At 39.9% G+C, this 26,614-nt stretch overlaps 2 protein-coding genes across 5 annotated transcripts in view; one reads left to right on the plus strand and one right to left on the minus strand.

Annotated features, from left to right (window-relative positions):
- Positions 1-4,634: 4,634 nt before the first annotated feature.
- Positions 4,635-5,078, plus strand: pde6gb (phosphodiesterase 6G, cGMP-specific, rod, gamma, paralog b). Its single transcript, XM_085361717.1, has 3 exons — positions 4,635-4,780; positions 4,876-4,916; positions 5,002-5,078. Exons 1-3 carry the CDS (start codon positions 4,635-4,637, stop codon positions 5,076-5,078), a joined length of 264 nt encoding a protein of 87 aa, XP_085217843.1.
- A 5,695-nt stretch (positions 5,079-10,773) lies between these two features.
- LOC146627163 (uncharacterized) overlaps positions 10,774-26,614 on the minus strand; it is a 152,490-nt gene continuing 136,649 nt past the window's right edge. The window contains exons 2-3 of one of the 4 annotated variants that reach the window (XM_085361659.1): positions 18,630-19,201; positions 10,774-11,543 (exon numbers count right to left, since the gene is read on the minus strand). In XM_085361659.1, the coding sequence (XP_085217785.1) occupies positions 10,774-11,543; positions 18,630-19,201 (1,342 nt within the window). Of the gene's footprint in view, positions 12,237-15,477; positions 15,629-18,611; positions 19,785-21,006; positions 21,150-26,614 lie in introns of those variants that run through there. The other 3 variants (XM_085361657.1, XM_085361658.1, XM_085361661.1) reach the window with 3 other exon arrangements.

Here is a 26,614-nt window from a genome sequence, read left to right on the forward strand (position 1 = left end):
CTGTGTCGTCTACAAAGAAAAGAAAGAAATGTGCCAAGAACAGGGCCCCGCCGAACTCCATCAACAATCACTTTTCTTAAAGGATCCTAAAATCAAGCTAATATTGAAACAAAGAGGAAGGATTATCTGAGTCATTGTGATTCTTTTTTCATTAATTTTTACATTTAGATTTGTTTTTTCTTTAAAGCCACAAAAAGATATGAATCAAGGAGTTTGAGACCAGAACAGGGTCTAGAGAACGTGGCCAGTACTTCTTCCACATTAGTGTCTTCAAATCTAGAGTTGAAGTAAAATCCTTCTCCTCACATGCAACATCTGATCCCATCACATGTTAAAAATCGTATAGCCCTTTTATCCCAACAGAGCACTTCCCTCTCAGAGTGCAGGATTACTTGTGGCTCCAGGTGTTTTTAAAAGTAGAACAGGAGGCAGAGCTTTCAGCTTTCAGGCTCCACTTCTTTGGAACCAGCTCCCAGTTTGGGTTCAGTCAGACACCCTCTTTACTTTTAAGATTAGGGTTTAAACTTTCCTTTTTGATAAAACTTCTAGGGCTGGACCATTTGACCCTGAACCATCCTTTAGCTTAGGCTGCTGAGGGATTTCCCATGATGTACTTCTGAATCTGTTTCTTCTCAATTTGTCTCTTTTCACTCCAGATATACATGTATATACCCTGACTCCACGTATTAACATTTGTCTTCTCTCTCTTGTAGTTTGTTATTTGTCCTGTTTACTTGCTCTCATTTTTTCTTTTGTCTTTTTCTTATTGTTTATTAAATTTTCACTTAAACTTACATGCAATGTTTTGCAGGTTTTGTTTAAAGCTGAAGGTCAAATGAGTGAAGAATTTCTCTAACAGTGCTTTGTGATGGATGGTTCCAGTTCAATTATTTAAAAGAAAACCGAGCTGCTGTTTGGGATGTCTCCACATGTTCAGTGTGTCTCTAGCATGTAGATAGGAGCTGCTGATGTTGGCTTAGTCCCCTGTTTAATGGAGAGTACTCCCACTGCAGGGTGTTACAGTGATACACACAGACAATGTAAAATATTTCTGTGGGTTGGAGGATTGGAGGGTTTCACCTTAAGCAGATGGAGAGATTGCATAACAAAGATGGAGTGGGACTGTGGGGCTTTCAGGAAGCTTCCAGCTTCATCTATAATCTGTTTGAACATATTGTAAGCTGTGTGATCTCATCCTGCATCCTACTGACTCAAATCACTAATTTAATCAGCATTAGGATTTCTAAAGACATTTCTGGAAAACTTCATTACAAATACTATAAAATACATAAAGATAATGTTTATATGGCAAACTGCATTTATCACAGAGCATCTTTCTTCCATAATCTATCATTTCCAAAGTGATTCTGGAAGAAATCCTCAGATCCTACTGATGCTTAGAGCGCAGCATCAACCATTTATTTACAGATGAAATGTGTTTAATTAGCTCATTAAACAAAACTGTGAGGCTGTTAGACAAACGCTGCTCTAAAAATAACTTCAACTAAGAAACTATGCAAATAATACATTTAAGTTGAAACTAGTTTTTAAAAATCCTAGTATTAATTTACAAGAAAAGAAAATTAAGTAATTTACTCTAATGATACAAATGCCTTTATCATTTTAAGCCATTTAGTGAGGTGCAAGCAAAAATCCTGCATCGGGACTGCAACAATTTTCCTAATTTGATCAATTTGCTGATATTCTGTCCTATTAACTGCTATTTTTCTCCAGCTATATAAGGGACACTTTTCTTATTTAACCTAATCCAAAATCCCAAACAGCATCCATCGTTGCACACTGTTTGGCTCTGGTGGAAAAGGGAAAGCAGCTGGTTTTCACTCATTACTTGATCAGGTTTAAGCAACGAAAGTTTAGGAGGTGCAGGAGGAGACTGTGGCCTGGGTTTAAATCATGGACGTAGCCACAGTAACGTGACCCATTGCCAGCTTTAATAGCATCACAGGGTTTTGGGAACCAGGTGTTACTATAGAGGGACATGCTAAGTTGTCAGCTACATTTGCCTGCTGTCTTAAAATATACAGGTGCAGTGCACTGTTCCTAAGTAACAGGCTAATAAAATACTAGAAAATCACTGACCAAAACTGAAGGACGAACTTCAAAACATATTATTTATTAGATAATGACCACAGAAATGCTCAGAAAGAGAAAGGCCATAGCTGACTGCTACCACCGAATGTGTTAATCAACGTGGCCTCATGTATGAGTTTAAGGCTTAACAAAATCAATCAGGTGAGTTACAAAAAGAGAGAAACTATTCATAGAGGCCAAAGCTTTGTAGCAGGCTGTAAACATGTTTACTTCTGCTTTAAATTTGCAAATGGAAACTAAAGGAACTACATTTCTGTATTATCTTCATTTTTCTAACATGATCCTTAAAGGAAAGCATTAAAACGCTAACAGCGATGTTTTTTACAACAGGCAGTCTTATGCATGTCTTTCTGAAAGCATCAGTATTTATGTCCCGGGGGTGGCACAGGGCTGATTTACACATATTGTGAAAAAGAACTTGGCGAGTGTAGATCAGAGGTCATCAATAATTTTAGTTCGTTTATGTTGTGTACAAGAATATCAGCTTTAGAAACCGCAGCTGCAGATAAATATAGTGCATTGAAAAAGTGCAAAATATCAATAAAATCAATAAAAAACAGATCATTTTTCCCAGTATGTTATCTTTTTTAAAATATTTCTGTAGTGTAGTTTCTGTAAAATACTCAAATTCAATGTATGGTTACAAAATATGAGAAAACATCTGTAAGACAATAATAATATCAACAATTGTATAATTTCACAGTGAAATTTCTCACTGAAATGTTGGAAGTTGACTGTAAATGTACACAGTTATGCTCCACCACTGTTCACAATGTGCACGTTTGCACCTATGTACACATTACAGTTTAACCTAAACCTCAAACATGTGAACTGTTGACAGTCAAGAAGGGAGGCGGTGCCTCTGTAATCTGTGTCGGCTATAAGAGGGACCACAAACCCCGACTGGCCCTCACAGCAAGCCTAGCATAGAAGTCCACTCATCTGCTAAACGGATCGGCGCTGCGCTCACACCCACTCGTCTGGCTGTTCTTCACCCAAGCAGCCGGTGAGTAGACCATCATCACCGATCAGTGCTGATATTCAGACACCGTCGGTGGGAAACTTTGTTGCTCTTCTGCAGCTCTGTGTGTCTCAGTGAAGAACATGGGTGTTAACATTTTTTCCTTTATTAGGAGAAAATAATCCAGATAAAAGAGTTTAGAGCTCCAGAAATCGTCCCGCTTGGATATAAAAAGTAAACAGCGATTTATGGTGTCGTTTGTAATGTGATTAAACATGACAGAGTAAATTAGTGCAGATGTTTCTGACCTCTGTTAATCAACAATTCTGCAATCTATAGACCGACGCTGTTTAACACTCAGTTATCAGTTATTTTTATAGTGTATCTAAAAACTGCCTACAGTGCAAACTTACTCCAAACCTGGATATAACAACTTGTTGTTTCATGTACAAGTTCTTGCTTCATTTATTTATCTGACAGATACATTTATCAGCAACCTGGACAGAAAAAATATTTTAAAATGATCTCACAACAAGCACGTTCACTTCGGTTTGGCCTGTTTAAAGCTGTCAAAAAAGTTTCATTTTAAAACTGTGGCTCAAACAAAAGCAGATCTCTGAGTGTGTATATGTGAGTATATTTAACCCACACATACTCTTTTCTTTGCTTTCTTTCTTTAATTTACTTTCTATATCTTAATTTTTTTTTTTAATTGTCTAAAAATATTTACTTTTTTTTGGTTTAGTTTTTCTTAGTTTGTTTTGCCAGTTTTATTGTTTAAATACACAGGGTGTTTCTCCGGGCAAAATTCAGAATAGAAATTACAGTTGAAACACAAACATTTCCATTAAAGCCTCCTCAGACAGGCTGTGATGGCAACTTTGACCAAACTGGCAAAAACTAAAACTCAGGACGTTTGTTTGTTTGTTTGTTTGTTTGTTTGTTTGTTTGTTTTTGTTTTAGTTAGCATCGTGCGTTAGCTGTAATAACCTTGGTATAACCACATTAATGGTTAAGACCTGTTCAGGCTTGTCTGTGTCATTGGGACATGGTGAGCGGATTTAATGGTTTAGACCTTCAGTGCACAGCTCAGCGTTTCTGCAGTGGTGTCCTTGCTTTAACAAGATTACAAGTTCACAATCAGCTCAAAACAGAGAAGGAGAGCGCACTTATTAACTTGAGCCAGGGATTATGGGTAATTGGGTCATCCCAGCAGGACAAGCTGCAATGTGGTCCACCACATTCAGGTGCTGGGAAAAATGAGAGTGTAAGTCCTGGCAGGTGCTCATCAGATCAGTAATAGGATTATAGATGGTAATGTCAAACAGAGGTGACAGGAGCCGCCTGCTATCTGAGACAGGGTTAGAGAGTTTCAGATCATTCGCTGCTTGACACTAAAAGAATTTGCAGATAATAACCTAGTGAGAGTTTCTCTTTATTTCTGTGCTTTTAATTGCTTTTTTCCCTTTGTTTCCAAAAATAAAGACTTCACCACCAAGACTTCAGAGAGGTGTCTAACGCTAACAGCCTGCACGCACATCCTCATACATAACTGCTCAAAATGAATCTTGAGCCACCCAAAGCTGAGATCAAGTCGGCCACCCGTGTCAGCGGAGGCCCCGCCACCCCACGCAAGGGACCCCCCAAGTTCAAGCAGAGGCAGACTCGTCAGTTCAAGAGCAAGCCTCCAAAGAAGGGAATCCAGGGGTATGCTGTGAATACTTTTCTTCTTCGGGGTCTTGTTAAAAACCAAATAAATCAAATTAAGTGATTTGTAATTATTGCAATGTTCTTCTTTGCAGATTTGGAGATGATATCCCTGGGATGGAGGGCTTAGGCACAGGTAAGTGTATGCTACGGCTGAAACCATTGGCTTCAGTGCTCTGCAGGGACCTAAACAAGTTCACATCTGTGCTGTCTTTTTGCAGACATCACTGTCATTTGCCCATGGGAGGCCTTCAATCACCTGGAGCTGCATGAGCTGGCCCAGTATGGTATCATCTGAGCCTTCCCACATCTCCCTGCAATCCCCTGAGGATTACAGACCACCTTCATGCACTTCAAACCATCTGCCTCAGGATCCATCTCCTATCTTTATGTGGAACTACTGAACCATTATGAACTGTAACCAACACAAAAAAATGGAAAAAGAGAAAAAAAGCCACACAAAAAAAACTCTCTCTTTTCTAACTCTGGATTCTTTCTGTGATTCTGCAGCTCACACACATCTGCTTATGTTTAGGATCTGTTCGTTTTAAATTCTCACCACTTCTCGCAGTAGACCTGCACCGTCGCCCGGCCGCTCTCCTCCTATCTTTCACTATCTCTGTCTCTCTCCTTCCTTTTTCTTCTTTCCTGTTGTCCTCGCGGACAAAAAACAAAACGAAACTTATGCAAGCAAGGCAGCCTCAATTTGAGTTTAAGTGACAGACCCGTGAAGTGGGTGGGTTCCCATTTCATGTGCTTCGGCGCCTCTCTCGCCATCTCAGAGGCTTTTTCCATCGATGCCGAACCTATAAAATTCTAAACCTGAATTCTGTAGAGAGCAGACACCGGTTGCTATTGCTGAGCGTAACATTTCGATGGGATAAGCGTTAATCAGATATCCCTCTTTTCCCTCTGTTTTGACCTTTAACTGCACCCATCTTCACCAGGATTGCACAAATCTTCACCCTCATGGTATCTGGAAGTCTTCTGTTAGTTGATGCATGTGAAGAACAACCTCTCACCTTATTTTCACAACACAAACTAAGAAATAAACCACTTTAGTCTCACCTTAGCAGATTTTAAATGTTGAGGAAACCAGTTTCTTCCCTTCGACTACCAGGAGTGTGCGTGTCTCCATCATTTTTCACACTTTTGTTCTGTTAACATTATCCCTATTTGTATATCTCCCATATACATCAGTGTATATGAATCTATGTATTGCATATTTAATACTTGTTTATTTCTAACACTTGCACACAACACTACTGTGCCCTGTGTGTGTGTTTGTGTATTTGTGTTTTTAAGCTCATTATTTTTAGTCTCATGTAGAGTAGGTTGTACATTTTTCCTCACTGTCCATTATTCGGTCTTATGTTTATTTTATTTCAACTCTACAGTCCTCTCTATCACTGTCATCTTTTTGGCCCATACCCCAAACTTGTGTCTTTCAAAACATTAATCTAATCAGGACAATGCTGACAAGCTTTGATGTAAAGCTGGTGGATGCACTGTAGTAGTGAAAAAGATGGTGGAGGGATGAGTGGGATGGATGTTTCAGTACAGATCTGAAGAGATGGGTAGTGGAGCGTTGTCCTCTCTACAGGACGAGGGATAAAAATAAAGCATAAAAAGAGGAAAATAAAAAACAGTGTGTTATTTTTTCTATTCAGATTCTTTTGTGGTTACACTACACTAAAGCACATTTAAGTATTACTGTATTACCTGTATTCACATGTATCAATTTATATTTATGGTAGTGCAGATACAAGTAATAATTCTGCACATGCAGGACTGAGATGTGGACTTGAAAATATTTGAATCGACTGCTATAGATTTACTGGTAACAGGACTAAATGCACATTAAATCACAAAAAGCCATCCTGAGAATCCGAAATCCACATGAATATGAAGTCCAGAGGAGCAGAAAGACAAAAACAGACCCTTTTTATATAAAGCCCGGCATACAGATAAAATGCTGTGAAGCGACACTATTTACACAGAGTGGACACGGGTGAAAAGATGAGGATTGTGCTGGCAGTTACAAACAAAGAAGTGGAGAGAGGGGAAGAGAAAACTAACAGATCTGAGGTTACTGACAGGAAACTCTGGGAAAACATTAACATGATGCTAACATAAAAGGAAGAATGTCAATAAAAACAGTGACCCAGTTAACAAGAAGCCAGAACCCCAACATCCACTTTATATTTTACTTTATTGGTCAGCCTATTATTGTTATTATGTAGTGAATATACTTTACGTTTTAGAGGTTATTAGTGTATTTATTGGAAGAAAATGACGGCTAATGTAATTTCAATTGATATTTTTGTAATGTCGGCTATTTTTGGTTCACTTGGATATAGTAAAACATTAAAAGTACTTGGGAGTATTCAAGTACACTTAAAGTGTCTTGTAGTATACTCGATTATCCTTCTTGTGCTTTAATACAGCACTGGATAACTAATTCTTTGGTGACACTGTGAGTAAAAAGAATAATTAGTTTGTACAGTGGTCCCTCGTTTATCGCGGGAGTTGCGTTCTAAAAATAACCCGCGATAGGTGAAAACCATAAAGTAGTCAGCTTTATTTTTGAGACCATTCAGCATTAATGAATCAATGGTACAGTAGTGGAGGAAGCAAAAAGAATGATTCGGGTAAAGTTTGACTTATGTGACTGTTTTGTTTCACTTAATGTGCCTTATAATCCGGAAAATACGGTAACTTCTACCTTCCTTTAGCATGTCCAGAAGTCCACCTTTTTATGCGATGTTTGGCATCATCATCTGCCTTTGACGGTGCAAAATGTTTTGTCGACATTGTTATGTTTGTTGGGGAGAAAACTTACAAACATACACTACAGCACAGAGCCACACTGCTAGCGATCGAAGATGAATGTAAATTTGACAAGCTGAACGCATTCTGTACTGGACTGGAGACATAGCACGAGATTGATTGACAATGGTCTACAGCCAATCAGGGCGCAGAAAACGATACGCTGTTTTTAAAAAAAAAAGAGCATGCAAAATTGCACCAAAAAAAATCAGCAAAAACAGTGATTCTGCGAAAGGTGAACCGCGAGAGGGACCACTGCGATGCGCTTCTATCTCTTCCAGGTATTGGTTGGGTGGTGCTGCTTCGATTTAGGATGCTCGACATTGCATACACACTGATGTCCTGACAACCATTCACACTAAACTTTCTTTACTTTATTTAATTTGACAATTTAACAGCAACCTGAGACTGTGTGGCCTAAACTCAATGTAGAACCCCATTAAGAAGCTAACGTAGTGGGCTCTCTTCTTGAGGCCTTACTATGTGGGTATTTCAGAAGGAAAGATAATGTAATGCTTTGTAATGGCAGATGCTTTGTCCTGGGCACAGCTCATTTGGTGACAGTGGGAGGAAGAACTTCGTTTGAACAGGAAGAGCCCTCTGATACAGCCTGGTTCAGGGAAGGGGAGTTATAACTGCTCCTGAAGGTTATTCTTGTTTCATGTTTGGAGTAGAATAAAGGGCCATGCTCCAACTGATGTTTAACCAGTATTTTACTTCTCTTCACCAGCAAACACTGCGAAAAACCATGCATGCGCACCACAAAGCGCCATACTCAGATCCACCAGTAGGTGGCGACAACACAACATAGGAACCAGCTTAAACATCCAAATTTGAAAATTACAATCACCTTATAAACACATTCCAGTGCGACAGCTACAGGAGTCATCTGCTGTAAATGGCATGGGTGTGATAAGTAGGAGAAAAAACGTTTATACCACAAGTAATCTGATTAAATTAAATTCATTTTTCTAATCACTGTCAGGCTGAGCGGCACTGATTACTGTTGAGCAGACACTTGGATAGTGATAACATTTCTTTATCCATGTTGATTTAACTGTTCTTACATTGTTTGACATGATATTCGCCTTAGCTTATGCAAATAATACACATAAAACACGAGTCTGTTCAAAGAATGGTGTTTTATTTTATTCACAGTTTTAGTGTGATTTATGTTTCTTTTTTTAACCTGAATGAGGTCACTATCTGTATTTGTCAGGGAAATGTACAGTATTGCAATATTTGCTTAAGAACCTGGGATTACATGAAAACAGTACAAAGATAAGTTATCAAATGTTAAGAAATTTTATTTGTGGACCTCAAGTCTTCAGTCCATCAAGTCAAAGGAAATTAGAAACACAGTTGTCTTATACAAAATATTTATCTGGCAAATTTACCTTTAGAGCCATCATGAGTGGTTACATTGCATAGTAAAAAATAAATCTGGGAGCAATAATAAAAATCATAATACTGGTAAATAACAAAATGTGTATAAGGCTAAAGGAAGGAGTATTATACATTTTGATCAACACTGAAAGTACACTTTTTCTCGATATAACACTTTATTTTTAGCAGTCGAGCTACACTTTCCTGCTGTTATTTGTTCTCCATCCAGCCTATTCTTATGTGCTTTCCTTTTATTAAAAGTAATAGTATTATTATTATATTTGATCTATATATTAACTAAATATGTAGTCCATCTATTGTGTAAGGAGCTTGAGAAAAAAAGCCTCTGGACTTCTTTAAGTTGCTTGAAGACGTTTCACCTCTCGTCCGAGAAGCTTCTTCAGTTCTAAGGTCAAATACCTTTGACCTTATAACTGAGGAAGCTTCTCGCAACTTAAAGAAGTCGAGACGCTTTTCTTTCCAAGGTCTTTAGAATATGATGACCTAGATGACTGAGAACCTTCACAGACAGTACATCCATCCTTTTTCTTAACCACTTATCAAATCGAATGTGACAAGGGGCTGAACCCAGCATTAATCTTATTTGTGTTACTAAATGGACTGCTCAAAAACATGAATTGACTACTATGAAGATGTCAATGGGAAAAAATCATAATGGCTATCTAATACTGATATGGACTGGAGTAATGAGATAGAATGAAAGGCTGCCTCATTGTTTGAGGAAATGAAAATTATCTTAAGGGGCTTAATTCAAAGACACCTCAAAAATTAAAGTGAAAAAAAGATGCTACAGACTGGTCCATTTTGCCAAGGGCACCAGGGCACCAGTGTGGACCTGCCAATTCTGGTATTCGATGGCAACTGCCAATCAGGCACCACGGTGAGCATAGGGCCCAAGAGGACTTCAGGCTACCCTGATGAAGTCTGTTTCTGATGGTTTGTTTAGAGACATTCACACCAGTGTCCTGCTGAAGATCATTTTTTAGCTCTGGCAGTGCTCATCCTGTCCCTCCTTACACAAAGGAGCAGAAACCAGTCCTGCTGGTGGTTTAAGGATTTCCTACAGCCCTGTCCAGCTCTCCCAGAGTAACTGCCTGTCTCCTGGAATCTCAAACCTTATGACAATGGCAAGTATTGATGTGCCATCCTGGAGGAGTTGGACTACCTATGTAACCTCTGTAGGGTCCAGGAATCATCTGCTAAGTGTAGTGACACTGACCCTTACCAAATCCCAAAATAGTGAAAAAAAAATGAGATAAAAGGAGGGGAAAAAGTCATTCCTGTTTTGGGGGTTGTCTCATCATCGCCCTCCTGGTGCACCTGTTGTTAATTTCATTAACACTGACTAATAACCCCCTCTGCTACTTGACTGACCAGGTTAATATCCCAGTGGTTTAACTGACTTGATTCTATACTCTTAATAAAAAGTATTTCTTTAACTTTTTGAGCAATGCATTCTTAACTTGTAAAAGTTGCTTCACTCTACCATCACACGTGACTGGGGAGAATTTACTTCTTTCCATGGATGTTAACATTTTGTTAGCATCATCATTTACCTCGTCATTCTCTAGGATATTTCTCCCTTATGCATTTTTGTTTAAGCTTCAGAAGAGAGACAGTGGAATACAGTAGACCTGTCTGAGAGGTATCAACCTACACTCTCAGTTATCACGGCGCCATGAAGGAAATCCACTGCTCTGATCTGCACCAACACACTTTACAAATATTTTGGACAAAACCCTGTTACTTTACAGTTTCTATCGTGTGTGGACCCTCATGTGTCTTTTCAGGGTTCCCTGTCGTGAAAATGTTACGCCGCAGACATTACAGCCAAATGGTTTCTCTCCTGTGTGAACTGTCATGTGTGCTTTAAGGTGTGTCTTTCGCTTAAATTGTTTTCCGCAGTCATCACAACTAAACGGCTTTTCTCCTGTGTGGAGTCTAAGGTGTCTCTGCAGACATCCCTTTTGGCTAAATCTTTTACCACACTTATCACAACCAAATGGTTTCTCTCCTGTGTGGACTCTCATATGCGCTGTGAGATCACTATGTAGTCTAAACTTTTTATCACATCTACTGCAACCAAATCGTTTCTCTCCTGTGTGCACTGTCATATGCGCCTTCAGAATTCCCTGTTGGCTAAAACTTTTACCGCATTCATCACAGTGAAATGGTTTCTCTCCTGTGTGAATTGTCATGTGCGCCTTTAGAATTTTCTGATGACTGAATCTTTTACCACAGTCGTCACAGGTAAATGGTTTCTCCCCAGTGTGAGCTGCCATATGTATTTTGAGAGTGCATTGGTGTCTAAATCTTTTGCCACAATTATCACAACCAAAAGGTTTCTCTCCCGTGTGAATTCTCATGTGGATCTTAAGATGTGTTTTCTGGTTAAAGCGCTGTCCACAAAAATCACAACAGAAGGGTTTCTCTCCCGTGTGAATTCTCATGTGAGTGTTTAGATGTGTTTTTTGGTTGAACCTTTGTCCACAAACGTCACAGCCAAATGGTTTCTCTCCGGTGCGTACTGCCACTGATGAATCATCATTTTGTGATACTGTAAAGCATTCCTTTTTAGCCAAACCAGAGGAAGACATTCTTCCCCTCTCTCCCTGAAGTGACTGTTTGCAAAGAAAAGTTTTATTACATTCAGATACTTTAGAACTGTCTTGTCCTCTGTCACTATTTACAACTAATTCAGGTGTCCTGGTTTCCTTCCAGTCACTGTCACTGTCTTCAGTGTCAGGTCCAGAGTCTGATAAAGGCTCCTGCCAATAATAGTCATCATCATCATCCTTAATACTGACTTCAGTCTCAGATAAGCTGGAAGCCTTTTCATCACCATTTGGATGTACATAAATATCTTGATCTGGACTTCTAGCTGATTCCGGTCCTCCACAGTCATCACCATCAGTTTCCATTTTTATTCCTTTAGCTGGGGGGGCATTTAAAGCCTCTGCTTCTCTGTTGCATTTAGTTTTTCTTTGAGAAGTTTGTGAATACTCGGATTTCTCGTCACTGTCTTCATGTTTCACACTGACAGTATGGCCTGGAAACCTGGAGATATCCGCCACCTGCACCCCATTTAGCTGCTCTCCCACCTGACTGGTCCAGAGCTCCTCCTGCTCCTCTTTTATTTGGATGACCTCTGGGTCTTGCGGATCTGAGGTGGGGCTCCATTCAGGGGGAACCTCTTTAATTGCCAACACTTGTGAGATATCTGCATGGAAAAATAACACAGACATGAGCATTATGAACAAAAAACTACAGCTGCAAAGGGAGAGATGCCAAACTGTGTTTCATTGTTCTGGTAACAGTGACAATAAAGATCTATCTATCTATCTATCTATCTATCTATCTATCTATCTATCTATCTATACTAGAGGTAATTAAAGTAAAACTGGTAAAAATGGTAGTGATAACGAAGTAAATGGAATGAAATTAATAACTAAAAAAACGTAGTTATAGTTATAAAGTTAATAACCAAGTCACACAGGAAGCTCATGTGTGACTGTGACGGTACATGACTGATATCTGATTTGACACTACTACCAGAACCACAAAAGAATGTGGCTGTTTTCTAATTTTACAATCCATCTGGAAAAGAATAAGAAAAAATTGTTATTATAGCTATACAGAAGAAGAATTGCTTACTTAGTGCTAGGCAATTCCACGCATGCTATGACACTTCTGATTTTACTACACAAGCAAACAGAAAAAGGAGAGTTTAACTGGTTTATCAGTAATAAAAAGAATAACTGCTCACTTGAAGCACTGAGAAGCACACTGAGAGGTGATCTGTATCAACCTCATACATTGGTCAAATCATATGATGCAGAAAAAAAATGCAATGAAATGATAATCATAATCCATTAATAACTTTTTAAGCATGGCAAAAATCCCACAAAGGCTGGTGAGGTGCAGACATTTTTAGCACTAATAATTGCAGATTCAAATGAGCTACATCCAAGAATAGTAAAGAGTAGGGATGGGTATCGTTTAGGTTTTATCCGATACCGGTGCCAAATCGGTACTTTTGAAACGGTGCCGGTGCTCAAACGGTGCTCAAACCGGTGCTTAAAGAATGGAGAACACAAAATTGGTCCAAAAACCTCTCATGTTCAGCTGTTTTTTGTAAAAATATAACAATGTTAGCCTTTTCTGCAGCTATGGGGCATATATGGTATCACTCTTGGCTGGAAGCAGTGCTTAAACAATGGAAAAAACACAAACTTTGTCCTAAACCTCTCATGTTTAACTGTTTTCCACTTTTTCTTTGGTCATTTTAGCCTTTTTAGCCAGGGTGAAGGGAGTATCTGCTATCAAACAAGAGGACAGCCGCATGTAGCTATGATGATGTTTGCTAGTTCACCTTACATGCATTAATGTAATAACGTGGTTAGCCTACTCAACGTAAATTAGCTACTCACGCAGAGAAGAACGGCTGCTGCTGCATCATCCGTCATCATTTCTGCTACACTGGCAGGCTAGGGGCCAGGACTCTCCTCTTCGTGTTTTTGGGGGATGTTGCATAACAGGCAACCCACCCGCAGTAGATGTGCTCGGTGTGAGGTCTCGCAGCAAGCTATCAAATACGGCGCATTTCTGGGCTTTTAAAAAAAACGCTATGCGTCGCCAGGTGTTTCATCGGATTTCAGGTGTTACCTCCTTTGACAGTATCACAGTATCAGCTTAAAGCACTTGTTGCAGGCTTCTGAGTTTGCATATTTTGCTATGAAGTACAGCCAGACTTTTGACCGCTTCGCCTTGGACATTTTTAATCTGTAGCTCTGCTCTAACAGAACGTACGTACCTGGCCCCGCCTACTATCCTCGGAAACGTAAAATGATTGGCTAGAATCTAAAGTGTATCACAGCTCAGGAAAAAAAAGCACCGAAATGTGCGCTGCTTTTCGGTCTGGTTACTACCGTTTATGTCAGAACCGGTGCCATCATGGCACCGGACACCGGTACCCATCCCTAGTAAAGAGGGGTGGAGAATGAAAAAAAGAGAGCAGAGACTCTCACCAGTTAACAATCTATTAAAGATCATTAGGATCCCACATGAGGAATTGGAAAGTGTGGCTAGGAAGACGAATGTCTGCAATGCCCCGGTGGATGGATGAATGCCCTGCAGTGTGTGAGCTGCTGATGTTTTACAGACTTTGGCTTGTTTTCAGGTGATTACCAATGTCTGTTTTGGTGTGGATTAATTTCTAAATAAAGGCCCATGCAAGAAGAAATAATTTGAATTATAATACTAGTACTACAATATACTGTGAAACCACCAGGGTCCTAAAAGTGCAGTGGCACAACTTTTAGGTCACACCACCTAAAATTGAAAAAATAAAACAAAACAAACAAACAAACAAAAACAGTCAGCAGAAAACAGGAAATAAAAACTGGATTTTGTTCTGAGTGTTCACTCTTGAGTAATCCATCCACTCCAGCCTTCTCTCTCTCTGCCAGTTTTTTGTCTCTACAGCACTTCCAATATATTTCTGCTTTAACCTTTTGTTATGTTTTTTTTTTTTTGTTTTTTTTTTTAGAAGAACATGGTTTTGGTTAAAGATGTCTTTTGCAAATAAAAAAATAACAGTCTCTTATTTGTTCAGAAGTATATTTATGCTGCACACAAATATTTAAGATATGAAGCCACCTTTAGTAGAGCCTTTATGGACGCTTAGAAGCAGACTGAATTTAGTCCGAGATTAAAGAGCTGCAGTTAGTCTAAAAACATTCTTGCCTACAATATAAACACCAGGCCTGATTTATTTCTAGAAATATTGATCAATCATGAAATGTGAAGACTAACAAAACATATTTACAGATTCAAAGTCCTCACAGTCATACACCTGACACATCAGTGATACTAAGTTCTGATGTCTTCACCTTTGCTCCACAGAAAATGTCCTGTTGTATGGAGGTTAAACTATAAATGGAACATAAATAAGAGACTGCAGGTTTTTGATGTAAACATTCATAATCTATCGTGTCATACAGGGGCACACTTAAACAATTAAAGGCAGTATAATCTCAGTAGAACAAGTACATAAGTTCATACTTGTGAAATTCTTATATTTGTACTACACGCCTTATCACATATTAAAGGCACACTGACAGTTTGCAGTCAGGCATCCATTATGTTAGAGTCTCTTTGAACTTTTAATTAAGTAAAAACATATCCCAAACTTTGGCTTGCACTGAGGCTGAACTACAAAATAACCCTGTTGTGTACCCACTGTAAACCGTCCGGGTGCTGCTCTGTACTGTTGCCGTTCAGTTCCGTCTTTTACAGCGTTTAAAAAAAAGGAAAAATAAAGTGGAAAAACAGTTTTTGGTATTTGTGAACATATTCCGCTTTACAGAAGCCTTTTATGTGAATCTTCTTCTTTACTAAGCCCTAACGTCCGCCTTTTCACCAGTAGAAACACTCCACATTAAATCTGTGATGATCCTTACCATCTGTCTGCTTCACATCCAGCTGCTGATGGACTCCCAGCGGTTTACTGTCTTTAAAACGAACACTTTCAGTGTCGTGCTGCTGACAATATTCCTCTTCGTTCATAGTGTCCGCATTTGTTCTGTTCTTTAAAATAAACTGGAGGCTCATTTGAGATGAACCAGGCCTGCGCAGGACCGATCACCTCCGCTCACAGTTAAAGAAGCGCTGGCTTCATTTTCTGTCCTGCTTCTACATCCGTGGATGTATTATATAAGAGCGGGATGCAGATTCCAACAGGGAATCCACTCTCCTGAATCCTTTTGTTAAACGATTTGTTGCCGTCTCCGCTGGTTTTTGAGCAGGCATCGGCACGGACACCTTTATTCTCCGTCACCATAGTAACTACAGGCCTTGCAGCAGCAGCAGTAAACAGTTACACCACACAAACGTACATGTCAAAGGCAAATATTAAAAGATAAATATATGTTTTAAATATATCATATTACTAGAAAAATAAGTATTGTAAAAAAAAATTATATATTAAATAAATAATAAAGAAACAAAATAAATTCTAATATTATAAATACTGTAAAATAATAGTTAAATTCATTTTTTATTGTGTTTTTTAGTTGTATTAATTTTTAAGTTAAAAAAGATCACAAATGTTAAATGTTTAGCTATGAACAAATTACATATTTACAATCATGTTGTTTGCAGCATTTGTGAAATTTTTCAGTTTTTATAGACACGTTCAAAATTTTAGTCACTCAATACAAAAATGTTATTCCTGGTAGAAGTTTGAATTAACAGGATTAAAAGGAAGTCGCTTGATTGCATTTGTGAACGTCTTCAGGAACGGACAGATCGTTTTATTTTTAGCAATGATACAGCTATTAAAGCTTCGGGGTTTTAATTAAGAGTTTAAAATAATATATTAAAATAGGCCCTATCTAAGGTATTTATTTCCCATTTATTCTTTCCAATCTTGCCATTTATTTTTATTAGTTCTAATTAGTAGCCCAATTTACATACTTTTAACTCAACAGCTGAAACAACTTGGGCATCTGTGATCCAAACAGTTCTTACTCTTTCCATTCATCCCTTACAGTAAAATCAGGCCGATGTGATATTTCTGTCACTAATTTTAATTTGTGTGCTGTATCAGTCTCCATTATTTCCATAAACATTATCCACTGATTAACACTGATCAAAACGTGACTTCTTTTTTTATTAATCCGACTAATCAGTTCTTTTCTCCATATATGTTTTATTGGAAGCCACAACCTCCCCTGTTGTTCAGGCAGATGTCGCCCTCTGCTGGCCTGCTAAAAGAAAAGCACTAGTACTACTCGTACCAATTCAAATGTATCCTACCATGAATAAGAGGGGTGTGGCTGTCCTCTGACGTTTTCCGTTTTTGAATTAATTTATCATCCAAAAGCAGAGAAAGAAAAATAGTGTATATGCTGTTCTTTACATAAAATATCTCATTTGAAAATCTGAGAAACTCTTACTTCACTGTTTGCTGTAAAGGTAACGGTCCTTATTTCTCCATTCACCATGTACACACACAGTGGCTGGAAACAACACCTTTTCTGTCACTTCCTTTTATTTCTGGTTTTATTTACCAAAAGATTTCACAACAGTACAAAATAGACACATCTATATTTATGATATTTATCCTCATTGTTTTCAGAAAGGCATCTTCTGATATACGGCACATTGGTAGCTACAGTTTGGTGGACTAAGAGGACGTCTATTTAACTTAGGAATTGTTCAAAATCAATATTTTACTGGGTAGGCCTTGCAAATTCCATGCATCTATTTTTTCTCCCTTTACCCATGTCAGGGTCATGGGGGTAGCAGCCTTAGCAGTGATGCTCAGACCTCCTCCAGTTCATCTGGGGGACACCGAGGTGTTCCCAAGCCAGCTGGGAGAGTCCCTCAGCTGGCATCCTCCAGTGGGATGTGCCTGAAGCGCTCACCTAGGAGGCATCCCAGTCAGATGGTGAACCACCTCACTGACTCCTCGCAGAAATTAGTTCCTTTTCTGGATATATTTTTTTATCATTGTACTTATTTTCATTGAAAATAAATACTGCCATTCATGAGAAAAGAAGATAAATTGCTTTCATTTACATATCTTAATGGCTCCTCAGCAAAGATTTCCTCCACACAGTGAAATGAAATTTCCAAATTAATTTCAGTCAGATGTTATTTCTAATCAGTTGCATTCCACTCAAGCTTCAAATACAATGAAGCTGATAAAAGCAAGGTATGTGCTTGACTTTGACAATTAAATATCAAATATTGTACCTGAGCACATTTGACCTCCACAGCCCAGCTTGGTTGACTAAACACAAACCCAACCAACCCAAGGAGGGGCATACTCACTGAGAGCACATCCTGAGCACTCTGAAGTACTTTTCGGTGTAAAAACAGACACACAAAGACTTGTTTTTTCTTTCTTAATTCCTTATTTATTGCACGCAGGCAAGTAAAAGACTTCAAATATATATATAAAATAAATCAATGTAAGACAATTAATTGTTGCATTCAGTGTTTCTTCATATTTCAACAAATTCAACTGAGAAGGATTTTCATCCGAGTATTAAAAACAATACTTAGAATTACATTTATGTTAAGTTGTCCAGTTTTGAGCCTCTGAAAATAGGGCACAAGTATAAAATGGTGATGATTCTTGAACGTTTTTTTGTAAAACCTCTTGAATTAAAGGTGAAAGTCAACCTCCAATCGCATATCGATTGATTTAAAATCCACTGTGCTGGAGTACAAAGACATCTTCTACTATCCAAATATTTATGGACACAGCTGTACATGACTCCAGACGGTACAAAGGGCTTTCATTTACTTTTGTAAAGCAAATCTCTGATTTATACATGTACTTTCTCATGAAAGCAACATTAACAGAAGCTTGATTCAGATTTACTGCCAAAACACTTTTTAAACAACACTCCATTAACTGCAGTTTCTGCAAAGCAACTTCTTAAAAGCTGACTTGACAATTCAATACATTTGTAGGACTCATCAAAATCAGATTGAAGGCATTTAAAAAACTTAAAATATTTAAAAACTCTGTGTGGTCCTTACCAAGGCACTTGGGTAATGTATCATTCACAATGAACCCTGAAATAATGCAGCTTCTAACACTTGTGAAGCGTCATGTGAGCCTTAAATCGTGTCTTTCGATTGAAGGTTTTTCCACAAACATCACAGCCAAACGGTCTCTCTCCTGTGTGGATCGTAACGTGACTCTTCAGATACTCCTGCCGGTAGAACCGTTTTCCACAAAAATCGCACCCGAACGGTTTTTCTCCAGTGTGCCGTCTGGTGTGCTCATCAAAATGCTTCTTCTGGCTGAAGCTGCTGGCACAGAAGTTACACTGATAAGGTTTCTCTCCAGTGTGGATTCTGATGTGTGCCTTGAGATGAGTCTGTTGGCTAAATTGCTTTCCACAAAACTTACACCCAAACGGTTTTTCCCCTGTGTGAGTTCTCATGTGTGTCCTCAGAACACCCTGCTGTCTATACTTTTTACCGCAGACGTCGCAGCTGAATGGTTTCTCCCCCGTGTGCACTCTCAGGTGACTCCGCAAGTTCCCCTCCTGTGCAAACCTCTCACCACAGACGTCACAACCAAAGGGTCTTTCTCCCGTGTGGGTCCTCATGTGTGTTTTAACGTGCATTTTGCGAGTGAACTTTTTACCACAAATATCACAGCTGAACGGCTTCTTTTGTGGGTAGAGTCTTATGTAAGGCTGCTGCGTAAACCTTTCAGTGTTAACACTGTTAGGAAAGTGAGGCACAGGCGTCTCCTTCTGATCTCCATCGCTGGTTTTTGTTTCAGGTCCAGGAGAGGATAAAGGTTCCTGCCAATCATCATCGCCGTCACTGATGTCAGTTTCAGAAGAATCAGAAGCGTTTCCATTTGCTTTCAGCTCTGCACAAATCTTTAGATTTGGGTTTCCAGCTGGTTCTGCTCCTGGATAGTCCTCTCCATCAGTTTCTGCTTTTATCCGATTAGTCTCTCTGTTGTAGTCATGTTGGTTCTGGTGGAGATCTGAAGTCTGAGTTTTCTCATCATCATCATTTTCAGTCTTCACAGTGGCAACAGCGAATGAGAACCTGGTGTTATCAGCTTCCTCCGACCCGTTAAGCTGCTCTCCCCCCACACTGGTCAGGAGTTCTTCCTGTTCCTCCTTTATTTGGAGGATCTCCTGGTGCCGATGGTCCACACCGAAGCTCCAGTCAAAGGGAATTTCTTCTTTAATCACCAAAACCTTCTGGACATCAGGTGGCAATACTGAAACACACAGACATGGACAGTTGTGTAATTAACTGAACTATTTTAAAGGAAACTAACTTTTTGCTCCTCAATTTAAAAGGACATTCTTTTTTTTTCTGCTACTCCTTTATTTCCCGAAGGGTCTCCACAGTGGAGTTTGCAGTTTATCTGGGTTTGGTAAAAGTACTAAGAGCACACTAGTTGGTGCTCTAAGGTTTGTCTCCTTCCAGCCTCAAGATGGGGATCTTTCACATGACAGCCAAACCACTACATCATGAAGCCATGGGTGCATGAGACACACATGGTGGAAATTAAGCTATTAAGAAACATGCAGTTTTACAAATACTGGAATAAATATTAGAGGCAGTGGATGCTGCTTATAACCAAAAGTATAAATGTTTCAAAAATGTATTTCGGGAAAGTAAGAGAGAACATCATCATCAGCAAACTGATAACAGTATTGCAGTTTTCCTATTAAGAAGTAATAATTAGGCTGGAAGCATGTGGTTAGCTGTTGTGGTATGACTTACATTTCTACAGCTCAACAAGTAAATATTTAGAGCTAATCCTTCCGTCAGCCAAGATGTTCAAATCAAATCAAAAACATAACACACAGCTACGTTTAGCTTTGGGCTAAAATATCACATCTGTAAAGGTAAATCATGGTTTGGAGTAAAGCTATTAATTGTGTTTTGTTCTCAGATTTAAAACGTCCACATAAATAGACATAGAATTTGGAGCTGCATATAGAGATGTTGAAAAAAGTCAGCTTATGGGATACAGGGTTTGTCTCTGCAGTGGGATGTGGTTTGTGGCTCAGCTGCAGAGGAGGGCTGGAGCAGTGGGTTCAGGGGACAGAGCCAGGGAAGGCTGGCTGGCACAGCTGTTATCCATCACACTAACCACGCCTGCCCCAGTTCAGCATTATTATTTAAGTAATTAAAGCACAAACGCTGCCTTGAACTACACTTGTGTGCACCCTTTAAACAGTCCGGGTGCAACACCGAACCCCCCACTGACTTTCGCTCTTTTTAATCCGTAAATGTCATTAATAACTATTAACAACAACTATCATTACCAAAGTCGCTTGACTGCATTTGTGAACGTCTTCAGGTTAAGAAATAAAAGGAAGCTCCGTTCCTACGTGAACAGTTCATCGACCCCCTAAAACGAGCTACCAGCCGCTAAGCAGCCGTTTCCTGTCCGATAAACTCTCCACGTTAAATCTGATTATTCTCACCAGCAGTTTGGTTTACACCTTCTTTGTCCTGTTGAAGGACTGCGTGGAATTTCATTTCCGGGTTTTTCTCAGAAAGAAGACTTTCGTGGTTCTGTTGTTGAAGATATTCCACTGTGTTCATGGTGCCCGCTGCGTATTTGATCCTTTTTTCCAAAAGAAACTTGGAACGAGCGACGCATGCGCAGATTATCTCGCAGTTCAGTCCGTGCAGTCACGCCACTGGCTTCCCTTCATTGGCTTCCTGTTAAATCCAGAATTCAAAATCCTGCTCCTCACATACAAGCAATGTTCCCTCTAAGTCCCCTCTAGTTAGTGTGTAGTTAGTGTGTAGTTAGTGTGTAGTGTAGTCAATAGTTTTATTGTGTGTGTCAGAACAATGAGGCGACTACTGAATGCTACAGGTGTTACAGGAGTGATACATCTCCTGTTGTCAGGTATCAGGCTGCTGTTCTCCTTTATCTCATAGTGGACAGAAATTATTTTTTGGAGTGGCACAAATAATTTGTGTGGCATCAGATTTGATGCAGAACAGCTGATTGTTCTGTAAATAGTTTGAAATGTTTATTTAAAAAAAACGCCTTGGCTGCATTTTTAGGTAAACAGCTGCAAAAAATGTTGTTTGCATAAATCAGTTACTTTTTTGAAGAAGTAACTATATAATTAATTGCCCAACATTGGTCATTATTTACTGTATTTTGCAGACAGAGAGTTACAGACTCTCTCCCAGACCACAGACTCATAATATAAGTCAGAGCTTTATAGAAAAAAAAGAAAAAAATAAATAAAGTTGTGTTTTCAAAATTGGAGTTCATGTTATTTTTCCTTCCAATAGTGTTAACATGCTACACAGGTCATGAACAAGGTTTTTTTTTTTTTTTTAATTTTCATTGTAAGTGGGCTAAAGCAGTTAATTAAAAGTAGTCTAACATAAATGCTGTAATTTGATTATTTTAATAAACCATGTATCTTGGATGGATTCGATGCTGGCGTGACCACAGTGCACACGTCTGCTGTTGCTCACAGTGGTCCAAGGGACGCTCAGGGAGTTTGTGTGTTCGCTCAGACACGTGAAAAATTAGCTGGCTTATCTTAATGACCTTGTAGTACCATATCACCCCATTAGAGGACTTCACTCTCACACTGCAGGTTTACTGTGTTCCTAGAGTATTTAAAAGTAGAATGAGAGGCAGAGCCTTCAGTTTTCAAACTCCATGGATGACGTCAGTGCGCACACTGTGTCTGAGGAGGATGTGCGGAAGTGCTTCAGGAAGGTGAACGCGCGCAAAGCTACTGGTCCGGACGGGATTCCCGGCCGCGTCCTCAAGTAATGCGCGGCTCAGCTGGCTGGAGTGTTCACACACATCTTCAACCTTTCCCTCTCTCTGTCTGTAGTCCCAGCCTGCTTCAAAATGGCCACCATCGTCCCTGTACCCAAATCCTCCACCATCTCCTCATTGAACGACTGGCGACCTGTAGCCCTGACCCCCATCGTAAGCAAATGCTTCGAGAAGCTGGTCAGGGACTTCATCTGCTCTGCACTACCCGACTCACTGGACCCTCTACAGTTCGCATACCGCCACAACAGGTCCACTGATGATGCCATAGCCCTGACACTACACACTGCCCTGTCACACCTGGAGAAGAGAGACACGTATGTGAGGATGCTGTTTGTAGATTACAGCTCAGCATTCAATACCATCGTTCCCTCGAAGCTGGACAGGAAACTGCAGGATCTAGGACTGAGCAGCTCCCTCTGCAGCTGGATCCTTAGCTTCCTGTCTGACAGACGCCAGGTGGTCAGACTGGGCAGCATCACCTCATCCCCCATCACACTGAACACTGGTGCTCCACAGGGGTGTGTACTGAGCCCTCTCCTGTACTCACTCTACACCTACGACTGCACAGCCACTAACAGCTCCAACATCATTGTGAAGTTTGCGGACGACACTACAGTGGTGGGTCTTATCACCAACGGTGATGAGACGGCTTACAGGGAGGAGGTCAGCGCCCTGACCCACTGGTGTCAAGACAACCATCTCACCCTCAACGTCGCAAAGACAAAGGAGTTGATAGTGGACTTCCGGAGGTGCAGAGAAGTACACACCCCCATCACCATCAACGGCGCTGCTGTGGAGAGAGTGAGCAGCTTCCGGTTCCTTGGAGTACACCTGGCTGAGGATCTTACGTGGTCAGTACACACAAATAAAACAGTGAAGAAGGCGCAGCAGCGCCTCTTCTTTCTCAGGAGACTGAAAAGATTCGGCATGAGCCCCCGCATCCTCAGGACCTTCTATCACTGTGCCATTGAGAGCATCCTCACTGGATGCATCACCACCTGGTATGGCAACAGCACCGCCTACAACTGCAAAGCTCTCCAGAGAGTAGTGCGGTGCTCTGAACGGATAATTGGAGGTGAGCTTCCCTCCCTCCAAGACATCTACAGGAAGCGGTGCCTGAGGAAAGCGGGGAGGATCATCAAGGACTCCAGTCACCCCAGCCATAAACTGTTCAGACTACTTCCATCAGGAAGGAGGTTCTGCAGCATCCGGTCCCGTACCAGCAGACTGAGAGACAGCTTCTTCCACCAGGCCATCAGACTGCTGAACACGTCATAGACACCTCAGCTTCACTACTGGAACTTTAACATTATGCACTCCATACTGTATATAAATGCCACTTGTTTTGCACATATATTATTATTATTATTATTATTATTATTATTATTATTTTATTTTTTTTACTATTTAATTTGTAAAAATGTGTACACACACACACACACACACACACACACACACACACACACACACACACACACGTAGGAAAATATTTAGTATACACATCCAGAAATGCATACACTATTATATATTGTACATATATTTATTAGTTTCAGGTTGGCCATTCTTGTATTTTGCTCGTTTGTGTTGTTGTGTTTGCACATCTCTGTTGCTTGTGGGGCTCGCACACAAGAATTTCACTCGCATGTGCTGTGCCAGTGTGCCTGCACATGTGATGTGACAATAAAAGTGATTTGATTTGATTTGATCCATCTCTTCCCATCTCAAACACAGAAAACATGCAAGTTTACACGAAGTCTTACAGACTCGTGACGCACATACACGCCATTTCTGTGTTTCAGAAATGTTCTGAGAGGTGTCAGTGGCTTAAGTTCATCTGGACTCGACTATTTCAACAGTCTTTCTTCAGGTGTGAGTCTGTCACTGTTCACTCAACTATAGATGGTTCAAAAAACACAGTTATTATCTGGAACATGGAAGCAAGACCACATATCTCCTGCACTGGCTGCCAATCAGCTTCAGAAATTATTTTACTGATTCTTTTAAGGGTTGCACAGTTTAGCACTTTCTTACCTGTCTGATCTTTTCACTAGATCACCAAGGTCTGCAGATGCTGTGCATTAAAATACTGTGACTGCTGACTTTAACTAATTTAATGTATGTACATGTAAATCTTCTGTGTATTTGTGGTGTGTAAAGATTGTAAACAGTGGTGCGTAAAATGTACTTGATTGATATACATTAAAATGATACCACATTTTCCTTAATGATTAAATAAACCCATTTCAGCTACTCAGATTTGTTGCTTCCTGTTGACTGAGGGTGAAGGATCATTGTTGAGTGTGTGAAACAAACTGCCTTTCACATCAGGACAACATTGGACACTTTTAAAATCTTCCTAAATGTCTTTTACTCGTCTAACTGTGGACGGTTTGGTTAACGGGTGCTGTTTCTTTTAATGTGCTTGAAAGTAAACTTGACTTGGCAACAAAGGAAAACCAGCAGCTGAGGTCAGGACCCAAAACTCCATCTGCACCTGAATGTAGAAACACATCAGAGCACAACAACTGGACCATTATGGCCTGATAAACTTTCACTCATGTGCCTTTAATGTCTCCCACTGCTGTTGGGTGCGTCAGAATTTAACACAAAGGCAAAATGAGGGAATCAACGACTCTCAACGATCCAATCAGATGATTAACTGCCGCCCTGCACCAGCTGTAGAGCCTTTGAGATCTGAGTTGAAAGGCTTCAGAAACTCAAGTCCAGTTGCCTCATTTCAGCACAGTGTAGACCCAAATTCTCAAAATTATTTAACAGATTAATTCAATTATGCTTTTAGAAGCTCTAATCAGCACATGTCAAGTCAAGTCAAGTTTATTTATAAAGCACATTTAAAAACAACCAAGGCTGACCAAAGTGTTGTACAATAAAATACAAATATAAAATACAATAAAACACAAGTACATAAAACACCTCACTGATAAAACAATAAGTTAAAACAGTAAGTTAAACCTTGCTAAAAGCCAATGAGAAGAGGTGAGTTTTAAGAGCAGTTTTAAAAGTTCCTAGGCTTGTGGAGAATCTGATGTGAGGAGGTAAACTGTTCCACAGTCTGGGTGCAGCCACAGCAAAAGCCCTCTCTCCCCTAGTCTTTAATCTGTACCTGGGAACATCTAAAAGCTTAAGGTCTGCTGACCTCAAAGATCACCTGGGGCGGTAAATGCTAAGAAGCTCTGCCAGGTAAGGAGGTGCAGTACCGTTAAGAACCTTAAAAACCAGCAGTAAAATTTTAAAATCAATCCTAAAAGCAACTGGAAGCCAGTGGAGAGAGCAGAGGACCGGAGTGATGTGGTCTCTCTTTTTGGAACCGGTCAGCATGCGAGCAGCAGCGTTCTGCACCAGTTGGAGGCGATGCAGACAGGAACGATCTAAACCAGCATAAAGGGAGTTACAGTAGTCCAGCCGTGATGTAATAAAAGCATGGACCACCCTTTCTAGATCGTTCCTGCACAGGTAGGAATTGACTTTAGCTAAAATCCGTAGATGATAAAAAAGATCCCTTGACTACGGAGCTGATTTGTTTATCAAATTTAAAAGTAATGTCAAAAGTAACACCGAGGCTCTTAATGGAGGAACCCCTAACTTTGGAAGTTAGGGGTCCCATAAAATCAAAGGAAAGGTTGGGGTCTTTAGGAAGCCCAAACACAATGACTTCAGTTTTACTTTCATTTAGATGTAGGAAGTTAAGAGCCATCCAAGTCTTAATGTCAGACAAACAGGAGAATAACGGCTGCAAAGAGTCCTTACAGTCTAACCTCAGAGGGAGGTGGATCTGAATGTCATCAGCAAAGGTGTAGAAGGACACATTAAATTTGCGCAGCACATCGCCCAGAGGGAGCAAATACAGAGTAAACAGCAGGGGGCCTAGAATGGATAACAGTATGGATAACAGTATGTTGTGATCGACAGTGTCGAAGGCTGCTGTCAGGTCTAAGGTTACTAGGACAGCAGCACAACCAGAGTCTACAGTTAAAAGCAAATTAAAAACTCTCAATAAGGAGAGGTTAAAAGCCTGAGAAGTCACCAGAAGGTCTGCAGATGCTGTGCATTAAAATACTGTGACTGCTGACTTTAACTAATTTAATGTATGTACATGTAAATCTTCTGTGTATTTGTGGTGTGTAAAGATTGTAAACAGTGGTGCGTAAAATGTACTTGATTGATATACATTAAAATGATACCACATTTTCCTTAATGATTAAATAAACCCATTTCAGCTACTCAGAATTGTTGCTTCCTGTTGACTGAGG

The sequence above is a fragment of the Diplotaxodon limnothrissa genome, linkage group LG8 (assembly GCF_057381915.1).
Source record: "Diplotaxodon limnothrissa isolate DT_005_m linkage group LG8, D_limnothrissa_male_GT1.1, whole genome shotgun sequence".
In the NCBI taxonomy this organism is placed as follows: Eukaryota; Metazoa; Chordata; class Actinopteri; order Cichliformes; family Cichlidae; genus Diplotaxodon; species Diplotaxodon limnothrissa.